Raw genomic sequence first — 15,801 nt, 5'->3', positions numbered from 1 at the left:
GAAATGCTATGCCTTTTTCTAGGGCCTTCTGCAGGGTGATAAATAAGTGACTTAGAATGATTTGCTTGTATCTTGCTTTGTTGTGAAAAGGACATGTATTTTATTTCATCTTTTATGTTGACTGTGTGGCTGAAATTATCAGAGGCCTAAAAGGGTAGTTCCCATTGAACCTAAGGCATACAAATATAATTCACATTCCAAATACAGTAAAATTTATTGTGTGATTTCTGGCTACATTTTTTTAATCAAATCATCAGTAACTTACCAGTGAAGGATTCCAGTAGCTTGCATCATTATCCTCAGTAAATACTGAAAAAAAAAAAGAAAAATTAAGCAGAAGCATTAGAATTTTGAAATACCTTTTCACTGATGGTATACTCACAATATGTTAGATTTATTTTTCCATGTAGTTACCATGATAAAAGCTAAATAATAACATTCTCAGCCTAAAAGCTATGATCAGAGCTGGTCCCCAAAGTGTATGACATATTTCAGTTGCTTGCCATGACAACTCTTACCAACTCTGCTTATAGGCAGACTTTGTTTTTGGATTAAGACTCAGAATGTGTCCGAGTAAAGAGAGGAATAATCACTTCACTAATTGCTCTGGAATCCCTGTCCAGATGGTATACAGGTACAATTAGAGCTTGAATCACATGAACATATCATTGCCAGAATGTTCATTATCACTGTACTACATGCTCCTCTTGAAATAATGTTTTGCTTATATCCTTACATTCTTACTAAAGAAAGGCTTTTTGGAATATGAAGAACCTAGTTTGTGTCTTTCTTGTCTCTTGGACAAATAAATGAAGGAATGAAGCTTGCAGTATAGAAGTAATAGTAAAAAAAAGTAATGATCTATCCATTACTCTACAGATGATGAAATTTCTCCTGTAACCACTGACAGCTCTTTGGTGACAGCAGCTGATGGTTCCCCTGAGAGGGATGTTGGACAGTATCCTGCAAGTACAAGTAAGATTTATGTATGATAATAAATCCATAAAATATAGCTTGCAGTAAAACTGTTTTCTTCCAGTAGGGCATTCTGGTAAGTGGTGAAGTGTACCTTATTTCCAGTTTTAGAAAGCACTGAAAGACTTTCCAGACTGGTTAAGTCAGAAATAAACTTCAGTCTCCGGGGCAAGGGGAGCAAAACCACTTACAGTATGTTTACTTAAGTGCCTTTCATAAGTTCAGAAAGATTGTTACTTTTTATTTTCCACTGCTTTTTTCATCACACCCTTTTGCTTTATGAGGCACCACAAATTAGTGCGACCAATTATTAGTTGAAGTAAATTAATTTCTGAGGTAGAAAAAACATTTCTGTCAATTTGTGGTGAAAGTATCTGTGATTCTCACGTGTCTATTAGTGTGAGTGTTATAATCCACATCAAAACCACGATCTGGTTCACCAAAGCAGTGCTTTAAGTGGCAGTTCCAGCTGCCAAAACTGCAAAAGCTAATTTCATCCTTGTTGGCAATATGCTTGAGAAAAAATTGGTGTCTATGGTGGCTTCACAGGCTCTGCAGGCTCAGAAAAACAGCAGCCATTTTCTCTGCTTTGTCTGTAAATATCTGTACTGAGTGGGGAAAAAACTGTGTGTGGTATTTTTTATCAGATATGCAGTGTACAGCTGGGAGAGCAAATAAATGTTAAATGCATCTTACAAATTTTAAAGTGGAATTGTACATATATTCACTCTAGTTCTTAGGTTTAGATTAATAAAGATCTCTGCCATGGAACATAAAGCAAGCCTAAAGGGAGAACATTTTAATTATACAGAGGGGATCTATCTAGGTGTGTTGGATTAACATTGAACTGATAAAATGAAAGTTTATTCCTTTGAACTCTTTTTTCCCACCATGGAACCTATGATAGTGAGGATTCTGCTTGTTTGTTGGTTGCTGATAAATGTTAAAATGGCCAATGTGACTTGGAGGGCCAATGCCCTTGTTGCTGTGTTTATAAATCACAGGATAGAATGATGATTGTGTGTCTTTCAAAGTTAGCAAAAACCTTTCTAAAAGGCAAATTGTTCAACCAACCATCTTGTCCTGGAGAACTGGAAGGTTAGTAACACCTTATTAATGTGTAAATCAAAAGCAAAAAAAAAAAACCAAACCAAACCAAAACAAAACCACAAAGCACCCCACAACAGGTTATTACTTGAAACCTTGAAAAAAACTAGAGAATTTTCTGGTGCTTGTTTTGAGTGAAAGATTTTAGTATGAAGTATTTCATGCAAGGGGCAGAGAGGAGGGGACTGATGGGAGAGGGTAGGAGAAGGGGCAAGTCAGAGGGAGCTCATCTGGTAACAATGGGAAATTTTACTGACTCTGACTCTGGGTGATTTTTCTTTCCTTTTCATTTGCTTTTGTATGTGCATGTTAGTGCTTCCTTGCACAGACACTTCTCTGATGGGTGGCTGGAAGAATAATGGGTAGTACTTCCTTCTCTTGCCTGGTGCAAAATGGGACATCATTTCATCTGAAACTGTCTTCTTTCCCTTTTTTTCTCATCTCCGTTCTTCTTGTGAACTTGCTGTGCAAAAATCTGTGGTGTGATCTGTTCTGTTGATCGAGTTACCATCTGGACAAGGGCATAAAGGACTCCTTGCTGGTACAGCTGGTGATTTCTATCCTTTGCTGTTGTATGTTTCTGGGTGTCCTCTGGACTGTTCTGCAAGACACGGAGTTTGGTGATTGTGAATCCCTCGCCCCATCTTCCTTTGTTGCTCACCAGTGGGGTCAGGCTTGCTGTGCTTTGGCACCATGATGGGTGTGGTGGAGGTGCTCTGGTGGCTTAGGCAGATGGGACAGCAGCATCAGCATCACCAGGGAGAGTGCTGTTCTGGTTGTGAGGGTCCCATAACTTCTGCCTTCACTTCCTTACTCCTTCTGGCAGGTGGATTGCCAGGCAAGACCACTGTAGATCTGGCTGCAGTGTGGCTGCTCAGATTGGAGTTCCATGGTCATGTTGTTGCTGCTGTGGTCTGTTCCTTAGGGTCTTCCCTATCCTTTTGACACCTGTAAATGTACACATATAACCAATGTCTCTTTGCATCGTGGTATGCGTCTGTGTGGTGCTCAAGAGTCTCTCCCAAACCAGTGACGGTGTGGAAAAGGGGAGACCTCGATATCTTCTCTCCTCTGATTTTAATAAGGAAGGTGGACATACTTTCTGGTTTGTTGTAGTACAGGGGAGAAGTAAATAATGTAGGTGGTGGTTTTGTGAGTGCTGACTTTTCAAGGTGATTGTGCTGTCATCATGGTAGTCACAGAGTCCATGGACAATGCCACGGGGAAAGCCACCATGGAGCCTCTGGCACCTGTCACCTCACCTGGAGCTGAAAGTGAACAAGCAAACACCTCAGACAGTTCTCATGTTAACTGGATACCTGGAGTTTTTCCAGAAACTGAAGATCATCTGAACCAATTTCACACTCCTCTCCCTACTAGTAAGAACTAAATTATAACCTTTTTATTTAACTTGTCATAACTCACAGAGTGCTGAGCAAGGAAGAAGAATCAGTGCCTGTAGAAAGGATTCATTATTGTCAATACTGATACCTGTAACATAAAACACACTGCAGCAACACTTGACAGTATCTCTGAAGCTGAGGATCTGTGGTGAGGCTGGGATGCAGGTCAGGGAATTCTCCCGACTGCTGTCTCTGTGCCCTTTCCCTGGGTTCACTGTCCTTGGGAATATTTTGGATTAAGTGAAAAAAGTGAAAGAGAAGAGCATATGAAAATATCTGATCAATATATTAAGAGAACACTGATGTTATATTCAAGTACAGAAGGTCTCTTAATACTTTTGTGTTGAGAAAAGGGTAGCAGCAGTAGTTTAAAGCGAACAGGAGACTTGGACAAGGTTGGGAATGGGATGGGCACAAGAACAAACACGTGGAAATTAACAGCTATTGCCTCTTCTGATGGTGCCCACCAAGAAGACTCAACTCAGCCACGTCTGCCTTCAGATAATGAACCAGGCCAGAGCACTGAGGACATCTTGCTTACCACAGACACCCCTGACAATGAGGTCCACCAGAGGACCACAGCTGGTATGACCAAAGCTGGTGATAATGCTTCTCTGATGGGTGGCTGGAAGAATAATGGGTAGTACTTCCTTCTCTTGCCTGGTGCAAAATGGGACATCATTTCATCTGAAACTGTCTTCTTTCCCTTTTTTTCTCATCTCCGTTCTTCTTGTGAACTTGCAGTGCAAAAATCTGTGGTGTGATCTGTGCTGTTGATCGAGTTACCATCTGGACAAGGGCATAAAGGACTCCTTGCTGGTACAGCTGATGGTTTCTATCCTTTGCTGTTGTATGTTTCTGGGTGTCCTCTGGACTGTTCTGCAAGACACGGAGTTTGGTGATTGTGAATCCCTCGCCCCATCTTCCTTGGTTGCTCACCAGTGGGGTCAGGCTTGCTGTGCTTTGGCACCATGATTGGTGTGGTGGAGGTGCTCTGGTGGCTTAGGCAGAGGGGACAGCAGCATCAGCATCACCAGGGAGAGTGCTGTTCTGGTTGTGAGGGTCCCATAACTTCTGCCTTCAATTCCTTACTCCTTCTGGCAGGTGGATTGCCAGGCAAGACCACTGTAGATCTGGCTGCAGTGTGGCCTCTTACACCTGGCACTCCACCTGGATCTGAAAAGGATCAACCAAGCACCACGGATGGGTCCCATATCAATTGGATACCTGGAGGTTTTTCAGGCATTGAAGATCATCTTAACCGATTACAGACCACTCTTCCTACTAGTAAGAACTACAAATTATAATAATTTTCATTTATCTGGTCAGTTGTTATTTAGGACAATGACAATTACCTGTAATCACATGTACTAACCAGAACTGTAAATTGTTGTCATATTGCAGTTTCCCTTTTTTTGTAAATCAGTGTTTATGACTTGCTTATAAGCTCTTATTAAAGGGAATCTCTTTCTGTGCAAAGAGAAGGAAATGTGCTAAAAGGCTAAAAATACCTTTTCCTTATGTTGTTATTTTCATGTGGGAGCGAAACTGTTAAAGTAAACAAGTGTAAAATTTCTCCTCATGCCCAAAAATATGTGATAGCACTTTGTCATTCTTTTTTTTCTGGGCACAAATGAGAGCTTTCTAACAATTAACTGTTACTTTTCCCCCCATACATTGTTCCTCTACATTAATTTATTATGCATCAAAAGAAAGACAATAGTCTGAAATCTTTTTTTCTAGGTATATTTGCTTTTATAAATCTTGTCAGTGGTTAAATATAGGTACATTATCGGGCTGTTACTAGCATTTATTTGCATAAAAGCACTTTTTTTAAAGAGTTATTTTTTTGTACAGTTAGTGCTGTTAACAGTAACAGTTTTTACTCGATGCCCTACCTATAGCCTTTCTTTCCTTTGCATGTGTTTTGCATGCTAAGGGAATTTTCCTTATTCCCAAATGCAGTTTCCATACAGATAATAAGTTTAACAGCAAGGTTTGTTCCAAATACTACTTTTCATGTACACAAACCAAAGTACTATTTTCATGCACTTTCTTAGAAGTTAGTAAAACCATCCATGGTAGGTTTTTGTCAAGCAAGGTGATTCTCCCCCTCTTCTCTGCTCTCATGAGACCTCTGTGTCCATTTCTGCATGTAGTGACAGGACAATGGATTTAAACTGGAAGAGGGAAGATTTACATCAAATATTAGGAAGAACTTCTTTACAGTGAGGGTGGTGAGACAATGGAACACGTTGTCCAGGGAGGCTGTGGGTGCCCTTCCCTGGAAATGTGTTGAAGGACAGGATGGATTGGGCTCTGAACAACCTGTTCTAGTAGGTGGTGTCCCTGCCCATGCAGAGGTGTTGGACCTGGGTGACCTTTAAGGTCCCTTCCAACCCAAACTATGCTATAATTCTCAAGTCCATACTTCTTTTTTCACTTGCTTTTTCTCTAGAGCAAAGTTTAAGTTGTGTTCTGACATCACACTAGTGCTGACCCAGGCATATTTGTATTTGTATAACAAACCAGGCCAGTGAAGGAACTAAAAAAATAACTGTCAAATAGAAAATAATGGTATGTCATCAAATTAAATGTAGAGAGCTTTTGAGTTCTTCCTTCCACTTGCCAGCACCTCTGCAGAGCCAGAACAGCAGGGCAGATGACTGAATCCTGCCTCATCTTCTCAGTCCTCTAGGGAGGGAAAGGGCAAATGTATCTCTTCTCTAAGTGCACAAATTTTGGTAAATGTCTTTGTGCCTTTTTAAGGGCTTTGAGGTGGAAAAGCTCTGGCTTTTCTTAAGCATGATATGTAGTACCAAAAAAAAAAAAAAAAAATCTGCTGAGACACAGGGTAGACAAGGGAGTAGGTTTCTCTTGATGAGCCTTCTTGGAAGCCAGATCAGAGTTTTGGTTGCTGAATTAATACTCTGTCCTTTGTGGTGAGATAGCACAAAACAACTCGCTGGTAAATATTTTCTTGTTAATAAAAATAACAAAAACATCTGGAAGATTCATGAACTACTTGTTGGCAAAGCTTAACAGTTGTCTGTACTGTATTTACTGGCTGCTATTGGGAAATGAGATCAGAAATGCTGGCTAGAAAGGAGTTGCAATGTTTGTTACAGAAAAGGAACTTTACAACTGGTTGGAGTAAGTGCCTCAGAGTATGGAAAAATTCAGAGAGGTGGAAGTCTCTAATGTACTTTTTTTAAGTGATAATGAAGCACTAGTCCTAAATGAAATCACCATATCTATAATTTGCTGGTAATTTTAGACATTGGATGCCCCAATGGCTGCAGCATAGGCCAGAAATATCATTGTGTGAAAGTTTAAGCAGTATGCTTGGCATAAAAAATACTTCAGATTTGAAGTATGCATTTTGATTTAAACTCTTATGCCATTTTAGAACAAAATTATACAGCTTACTGTCCTGGTTTGGGCCAGGATAAAGATGATTTTCTGTCTTAATAGAGAGTGTCTGTTACTCGGTTTAATTGCCGGGCCAGTGTTAAACCGTGACACCAAAAAGAAAAAGGGGATCCACCCCTTTTTTCATAGAGCATTTTTCCTATTGGGAAAACAGATACATAGCTATCAAATTTAAAACCATTCAGACAGCTCTTCTCTTATGAAAGCATTAGGTTTTTAGAAATTTTGTTTTATCCTGTGTAGGAATACAATTAGAAGTTTCAAAAATTCTCTATATTGGTCATTTTAGGGTTCAATTTAAAATTTATTTTTTTTTCCCCTCTTCTTTTCTCACTCTTTTTCCCCATGGAACAGACAAGATATTTGACTTGTATGACTCTGAATCTCACTGTTAAATATTCACTGACCTAATGGATAGTTTTGTTCTTTAGTATCTACCTCCAGTATATATGGCAACCAAATACCACACAAGGGAGATTATGAAACCACTACTTTCCCTGGAGAGACCACAACAACAAAGGTGGTTTCACAGACAAGGTCAGCTCAAGTACCAGGTGAGTTTCTGAAGTCATGTGTTTTAACAATTTAATCACAGAATTGTATGGCTATGAACTGAAGTGAGGGATGGTGTAGTGGAGCCTCCATCCCTTGGAGGTATTTCAGAGCTGTGTGGTTGGCACTTGGGGACTTGCTCCAGTAGGTGATACAGATACTGATATATATTTTTCATTTGAAGGGGGTGTTGGCAGATGGTCACTATGATCTTAGGGGTCTTTTCCAACTGTGGCAATTCTGTGATTCTTTGGTTAAAATGTAGATCAGTTGCAGTTCTTCAGGCTTTGTGTTGAATCAGACAGTATTCAGCATTTTTGCCAGTAGTCTGAAAAATGGAACATATTGTATCAGGTGTAGTTTTCCAGATATATCAAAATGAGAGAAATTATACATTGGGATCATGAGATTAATATCAAAATAACCTTTATAAATTGATATGGGATGAGACAAAATTCAGTAAAAATGTATGTGAAGTATCATGTCCATAAGAACGTCTGGCAAAAATAATAACAGAGTGTTGCAGAATAGGGTTTACAGATTACAATGGAATAGAAGAAGACAATTTCAAATGAATGCAGAAATACTCTGGGACATACCAACAGTAAGGTAATTTTTAAACCAGAGAAAGGGATTATCCCACTCTACTTGGCTCTAGCAAATCCAGAGCAGAAGCTCTGTCTTCATTTCAAGGCATTGCATTAATCATGTAGAAAAAAAAAATGGAAAAGAGCACAAAAACAATTTTGGACAGGTAACCTCTGAAGCACGTTTTGAAGAACCCATTGTTTTCAAAGAAAATTGAAGGGAGATAAGAGTATGCTACAAAAAGGATGCTTATCTGTTTTTCACCATGAAGTAATAATAATTAACTAATTAGAAGAATTATTTTTTTTAAAGAAACATAGGAGGCTTGTTAAACAATGCAAGATTATTTCAAACAAACAAAATAAAGGAGTTAGTTCTTAAGAGAGGATCTCTGTCCATAATGTTTATGTACAGCATAAAGAATAGGCTAATGGGAAGGTCATGAAATCACCTTTAATAAAAATATTGAGAGCCAATTGAATATTCCCCATACATCTTCTTAATGACCCTGTTTCACTGGAGTGAAATGTAACTGATATGGCCTCTTGGGGTCCCTTACAGTTTTGTAATTCCTTTTTTTGTTAAGAGTTTGCCTGCAAAATACCCTTTAAAATTGGATTTTAAGTGAAAAAAATAGCATTTAATTCTACTCGAAAGTCATTCTGCTTTGTGCCTGGGATCATAGGTGTTAAGCCTTTTCTTTTACTCTTGGAGCAAGTCAGTGGTACAACTCCTGTTCACCTGTGTCCATCTGAGTATAGTGCTAGCAGGTACTAGGAGTGGTGAGGTGACCCTGAGGTGCCCTGTGTGCAGCTGAATTTTGGAGATGTGTTTGATTAGCACTGAAGCACTTTGTGAAACAAACAAACGTTCATGCAAGCTCAGGAAAAAAGACTGACAGGTTAAGAATGTAGAAGAGTTTGTGTTCTTGCTGTTCTGCAAAACAGCAGGATTACATCAGATACTTACCACAACCTCCCTCAACTTCTCCCACAGAATGGCTGATAGTAGTTGCTGCTCTGGTGGCCCTTGCACTGATCCTTGCAGTCTGTGTTGCTGTTAACAGCCGGAGGAGGTAAGGTTGCACCTTTTCAAAACACAAGGCCTTGCAATTTTCTTCCTCAATGAACTTCAAAGCTTTGTGAAAGAACAGAGAAGCATAAGAGGAAAGAGCTCTGTGAAGCTCTTTGACTTGGGCCAAAGTCACCCTGTCCTGCAGAGGTCACACATCAGCCTTCATACCCACGAAGAACCATGGGGTGTCCATAGCTGTATAAACCATTTGGTCTTTACACAGGTGGAAAATAACAGTATATAGGTCACAGAGAATTAATTATTCTCTAGCTATTACATATTATTAGGGATATCCTGTCCACTCAGAGTGAAAACTATAGATGGATATAGACCGTAGCAAGCCCAGCAGAAGCTTCGTAGCTGCTTGATGGCCTCTTTCAGCATTTTGTGGATGCAGAGCAGGAATCATTCCCACACATGTGGGTAACACTAGCACAGGGAACTGAACCACTTCATGTAAAAATACACTCATTAATCTGTCAGTAAGCATGAAAAATAGTGATTTGGAAGTATGGAGAAACTTTATGCTTTTCATTGTAAAAGTCTGCACTGATGGAGACAAGTTCCATTTTCCAGCACCTTTCCCCAAATACTGATTTTAAATTTTTTTCTTATTTCTGTTAACTTCTGTTAATAGTACTTGTTTTCTTTTTATTTACTACTAGATGTGGACAGAAGAAAAAGCTAGTGATTAACAATGGCAAAGGGGCAGTGGAAGACAGGAAGACAAGTGGATTAAATGGAGATGCCAGTAAATCACAAGAAATGGTGCACTTGGTTTACAAAGAGCAGTCAAATGACCAAACAGGAGCATGTGATGAATTCCTGACCATTAATGAAACACAAAATCACCAGGATCTTGACATGAAGAGTGGAGTGTAATGGTACCAAGTTGCCAAACAGATCAGAGCTGGAGAAATAAAAATCACATGAAACTTGGTCAGGAATTCTCAGGTGCACTGTGCAACTGATGTCTCTTGAACATAATTAAAAGTAAGTTTTATTCCTTTTCAGTTTAAAATTATGTCTGAGTTACAAAATGGACATTGGCTTTCTGCAGTAAGCCTCCAAGAGCTGCAGATCTTTTTCATTTCCCACTGCCTACACAGAGGACACTTGCTGTGTCCAGACTGTTAGGGGGGACACAAGTTTACTTCATTCTCCAGATAAAGGGACTTCCCTGTGCAGAACTGCAGAAGTAACCAGTCACCCCCTCTTACAGGCACATAAGGGACTAAACTTGTTATGGCACAAGACTAAATAAGTAACAAGTGTCAAGGGCAAAAACAAAGTTTAAATCAAAAATCCTATGCAATACCTAAGCCATCAGAATCCTTCAGAAATGTCTTCTACATGGGAAAAGCAGCAGGTGCATTCAGAGGCTGCCAGTGTAAAAAAAAAAAAGGGGGGGCCATTTTATAATGACTCATGGCTTGCTATGCAATGAGGGAAACTCAGAAGGACAAAATTTATTTATCTCTATTTTTAAATGTCTGTGGGCATACAGCAAGTCATTTTAGGAGTGAGAATCAAGAGATTACACATAGTGATACATAAGCTAATACTTAATAAAGTACTATAGTTTAGTATCCTAACAAGCTGTACAGTTATCCTTGATTTTTGGACTCCTTGAGTTCATTGGTTTTCCCTGTTGCTCCTTCATTGGCCACAGTTTGAAAATATGTTTAATGAGTCTGTTAGTTAGGATAATGAAAAAACCACAATTACCCCAGCTCTATCACATGTGCACAAATCAAGCAATTGGAGATCATCAGGGAAGATAGTATTTTATTCTTGAAGAATAGGTCTCTGTCTTCTTCTGCTCCATTTTACTTAGGAGATGCTGAGCCTAGTAATATTTGTTTCCCTTATAACTATTATGTTACATCTGATAGTTTGCTGATATTTTAAAGTTTGCTTTTCTATGATCTCAGGCACTTCTGAATTCTATTTCACTGCTATTCATTTCATTAATTTCTATGTCATCCTATTTCATTTTTTCCCTCTGCTTTTTAAAAATACAAAAAAATATTTTCTTATTGGTATCAGAAGTTCAAATTAAAAAAGAAGATCAAAAATATCAAAGAAAATTAAAGGAAACTCAGCCATGTGACAAAGTAGCTGCAGCTGCATTGCTATATGCTTTTGTTTTGTCCTCATGTGTCTGTTATGTAAAGTATTTGTATGAAGTGATGATGCTGTGCATTATATTGATATGAATTGTCAAGAAGAAAATTATTTACTACTAGTGTTCTGTGGTATTTTTAAGAAAGCATATTGCAATGGAGGAAGAACGATAACTTCTAAGTAAAGCCAATCTAAGGTAATTGTGCCCAGTGGTCTTTTTTGTGGGATGGGGAATGTCCTGTAGAAGGGTTATTCAGATGGTCCTAGTCTGATAATACCACATGCCTTTGAAACTGTTCTGCTAAAGCATGTTATTTTATTTCTGTGTTTTATTTCTCCATTTGGAACAATGGGTAATAAGTTGGCTAAATACTTATAGCTAGCACTGATCCTCATCAGAACATAAAGCACAAGGCTATAGATTATATATTTCAGTCACAGCCCCCCAGCAGTTTCCCTTATGTTCCATCAGGCTGTGCTGGGCCCTGGTAGATTTGCAGGCAGATCTCCTCAGGGGCAATTTGTGCTTGGGCAAAGGGTCCCAAAATGAGGTGTGATTTTAAGGTACACATGGGGTGTTTTCTGACTTGGTGTAGGTCATAATGTTTCAGCTATGAACAGTCACACAGCTCAGAGTTCAAAGGTGTTCAAACAAGGTGAAGCTGATGGGGTCAAGGCAATTTACACTGTCAGTACTTGTCATCCACTGTCAGACTTCAAATCCTGATTGAATATAGATCTCAATCAAAAGGAGATACTTCACTGTTGTGAAAGCCATGGCATGCTATTCAGATGTTAAATGGTGAAATCCACAAACCCCTTCCAAATTTATCTAAATAGCTATAAGTGCAAGGACAGCACTCATTGGCTTCCTTTTGTACTTTTAGATAGGAAGATGCTCAAGTTGTCATTACAGAGTCAATGCCTTTATTTTCTATATGTTGATTCTTTTTAGATTATATCATGTAATTAATATGTCATTAGCTTTCATTATAATTCAGATGGCCATTTCATATGTGTAATATATATAGAAATTATTATTTTTAATTTCGGTTGTATTATTTGAGGGGTTGTCTGTTGTGTGTTTGTATTTTGTACATAGAGCTCTTGATATATTTGTATATTTATTTAACAGATTAATCAGAATGAAAGAAAACATAATCTCTAAGTTGTAAGTAGAAATAGTATTGCTAAAAATACACTGAACTGTAAAATAACCTTCAAAAAATAAACTTGATTCCACATTGAGGATAACAAGTGAGAGCAGCATTATTAGTGGGACAGAAGTATTCAGCAGGGTAGAATATTCAGCATTGTGTTTGGTAGCTGTGGGCCAGGACTCACTTCTCCTGCTTGCGAACTCTTGAGTCAGGCTCAGAGGTTTGCTGCCTGACCTTGTCTGCTCTGCCAGCCTCCCATGGCCTCTGCAGATGCTCTGGAAGTTAATTAAAGTTTTAAATTAACGTCATCAAGACCAGTGCTCTCAGAAATACTGTCTAAGGAAGCAGGCATATTTAATTGTATGTTTCATGAGAAAGTAATATTTTCATCAACAATCTGGGATGATTTTTTTCACCTGTACTTTCTTGAAGTTCTTGAAAGGAATGTTTGCTTAAAGAAGAGGAAGGATGTGTGGCTGTTGTGTCTGGATGTGTCTGTGTGGATGTGCTATTAAACCCTTTCCCCAGCAGCACTTCCAAAGTTATGTTTCTACACAATGTTTTTTAGAAGACGGAGATGTCTTTTTATATCCTATGTCAATAAAAACAAAAGCTTCGGTACTAAGTAGTTTGGAGCGTGTTGCCTGGAATATTACTATGAGATAATTACTGAATGTCCCTAGCACAGAGAAAAAATGTTGGACAGGGAAAGAGGTCTCTATAACATCCTGGTAAGGACTGGTCCTAATTTCTCTTTTGTGGATGAAAGAAAGAAATTAAATCCTCCTCTAACAACTCTGTTCTGTCTCATTGTACACAGGCACCGTGATATTTTGTAAGCAGTTAATGGGTTAATTTTATGGTATATTAGGCAATTAGCTAATAATTATTTATTAGCCTTCTTAAACAATCCAAGGTTCTGATTTCTCTGGTTGCAAAAGATTTTATCAAATACAAACTGGTTTTCCTCTGTGAAGGGAAAATGGACTAAAAGATGGCAGGAAAAGCACCGCACTCGGTGGTTCTTTGGGGTGTAGTTCTTGCTGTGTGGGAGCAGGTGACAAAACTCAACTTCCGTATGGGGTACAAGAATTTAGCAAAAGTATTTTGCTGGTGAGAAGTCTGGGGGATTAGGGAGAGAGGGGATGGGGCTGCTGGGAGAGGAAATTCCTGTGCTACTGCTGGCAAAGTCCCTTAAACACTCCCAGGACTTGGCACTTGAATCTTTCACAGCTTGGAGAAGAAAAGAAGAATTGGCCTTTTCCTGTGAGCCCTTTCAAGTCATTTTCAACATTCACCACCTCATTTGCAAACTGATACTGAATGATTTTCCTCTGATAGCTTATTTCTCATTATTACTGTGCCTTGCTCCATGTGGCACCAACCAGCATCACACTGAGACCAAGCAGTTGTGAGAAATAAGAGGCAAAGCGCAGATTGAGGGAAGATGAGTAACCTGTTTTTTCTACAGCACAGAGACTTTCTGTTTTTCCTGTCTCACCTATTTAGAGTAAGATTAGCAAGGGCAAGATTTTGAGAACATTTCTCTTGTTGCTCATCTTCCTGTTTTCAAAGTACCAATCTCACATGGATCTTCACACAGGTCAATTCTGCTGCTGCAGAGGTTTTTCTAACGCTGGAACTGAAGAAGCAAATCCACCATCAAAAAAAAAAAAGCCTCCCTGAGCACAAGGGAACTGATTATTGTTAAAGAGCAAGTAAAGCAGGGGCAGCCTGCTTTAAGTTTTGTCTGGATGGTTCCAGCAAGCATTGGAAAGGTTTTGCCTGAGTGATGGCTTCAAGAAATCTCAAATTTTTCATTCAGACATCTTGCTCTAAAGGCAAAAAGGTTTGGGATAAACAAGTGAATGGATGAAAACCATTTTTAAAATTCTCTGTCACATAAATCTGTGCATTGAGCGTTGATGTGAATATAATTAGTTTGGCATTTTCTTTCAGGAAAAAAAATATTTAAAAATATATGAAATTTTGGATCAAAACAAGTTCATGAAGACTGCCAAATGAGAATATAACTTTTCTGTTTTCAGGACTAGACATTCTCTTGCTAGTTTTGATACCTAGATAGAATATCAGGCCTAACACATAATATAGCTTTCTCTTTGAATTCTTACAAGTAATTTATGTACATTGTGTAAATTTACAGTGGAATAGCATTTTTCAAGCCAAATAGGATCAGACATAAATTAAGTGCATCTATGGAAAACCCACAAGCATTTTTGAGCATTAGAGAAAAGTGTGACTCTGAAGCATCCACCTAACTCAGACTTTAGCTCAACAGCAACAGCTCATAGGTAGTAAAGGCTCTGTACGACAGGTTCCAGGTCTGCTGAGTTAGTTCTGAAGTCCTTCAAACTCTGAGAGCAACCCAGAAGAGAGGAGGATGCAATAAGGCATTTTCCACCCCTGCTCCAGAGACTGTAAGTATATTTGGTATATTTGGTATATTTTCCTTTGTGATTGGTTGTTAATCCTGAGTTTATATTCACCACTTTTTATCAGTCCACTTGCTTTACTAACCAGCACCTGCTGCATATTGCTGGCAGCACCCTTACAGTAACTCAGAGAGACAGGCGGCAGCTTTCAGCTGTCGGATGAGTTTCTCTAAGATGAAGCCACCATAGCTGGGCCCAGTACCCCAGTAACAGTGATCTCAGCTGACAACACTACAGGAAGGGAGATAAAAGTCTTCCTGTGAGTGCTCTGTGCTACAGCCTTCAGTGATACAAACCTCACAGCAAATCTCTAGAGAACATATGTTGGGTTCATTGTACTTTCTGGACCTACGAAATTATTTGCTATGTAGCTTTGTTCAAGGACTGGCAAGATATATCTCAATTCTGCCTGTCTATCTGTACCCTATTTTGCAAATACACGGATTTTGTTTTACTGTAAAGTTTTTTGTTATCAACTCAGTTAAGCATGTTTTGGTTTTTTCCAGCAGTAGTTCAGATAAGTGGAGACAAGTTTGTAATTACTGGATTATCTGAAGAACACTGCAGTTTTCGTGTGTTTCATTTCCTAGTTAATGTTTCTTTAATTTAAGAGAAAATCTCAAGTTATCTCTAGGTAAGGATGCTTCTTTGTTCAGCCAATGAATTAGAAGCTAAACTTAGCCTTTGTCCCAGAAGGGTTATGACACCTCCTGTGCAGAGGACAGGCATGAGGCTTTACCCATCTGGGTACATGCCAATCAAAAATGAGAGAAACTGGTGAGACAGCTCAGAGGATCAACCTGCTGCTGATTGACTGCAAAGGTGATTGATCAAGATATTGAACAGGACTGGACCCAGCACTGATCCCTGGGGGACTCCCCTGGTCAGAGGTCTCCATCTGGACTCTGCACTATTGATCACCACACTCTG

The 15,801-nt window shown here is 39.0% G+C and overlaps 1 protein-coding gene across 3 annotated transcripts in view; it reads left to right on the top strand.

The window, feature by feature from the left end:
* Positions 1-10,497, top strand: part of CD44 (CD44 molecule (Indian blood group)) — a 32,779-nt gene extending 22,282 nt beyond the window's left edge. The window contains exons 6-12 of one of the 3 annotated variants that reach the window (XM_030452056.1): positions 880-975; positions 3,279-3,461; positions 3,957-4,070; positions 4,590-4,772; positions 7,349-7,471; positions 9,054-9,132; positions 9,797-10,497. In XM_030452056.1, the coding sequence (XP_030307916.1) occupies positions 880-975; positions 3,279-3,461; positions 3,957-4,070; positions 4,590-4,772; positions 7,349-7,471; positions 9,054-9,132; positions 9,797-10,013 (995 nt within the window). In that variant the 3' untranslated portion in view covers positions 10,014-10,497. The remainder of the gene's footprint in view (positions 1-879; positions 976-3,278; positions 3,462-3,956; positions 4,071-4,589; positions 4,773-7,348; positions 7,472-9,053; positions 9,133-9,796) is intronic. The other 2 variants (XM_030452057.1, XM_008498651.2) reach the window with 2 other exon arrangements.
* The last annotated feature ends 5,304 nt before the right edge of the window (positions 10,498-15,801 follow it).

The sequence above is a fragment of the Calypte anna genome, chromosome 5A (genome assembly GCF_003957555.1).
Source record: "Calypte anna isolate BGI_N300 chromosome 5A, bCalAnn1_v1.p, whole genome shotgun sequence".
Classification (NCBI taxonomy): domain Eukaryota; kingdom Metazoa; phylum Chordata; class Aves; order Apodiformes; family Trochilidae; genus Calypte; species Calypte anna.
The sequence above is the reverse complement of the archived record's forward strand: the minus strand, read 5'-3'. Positions and strand labels throughout refer to the sequence as shown.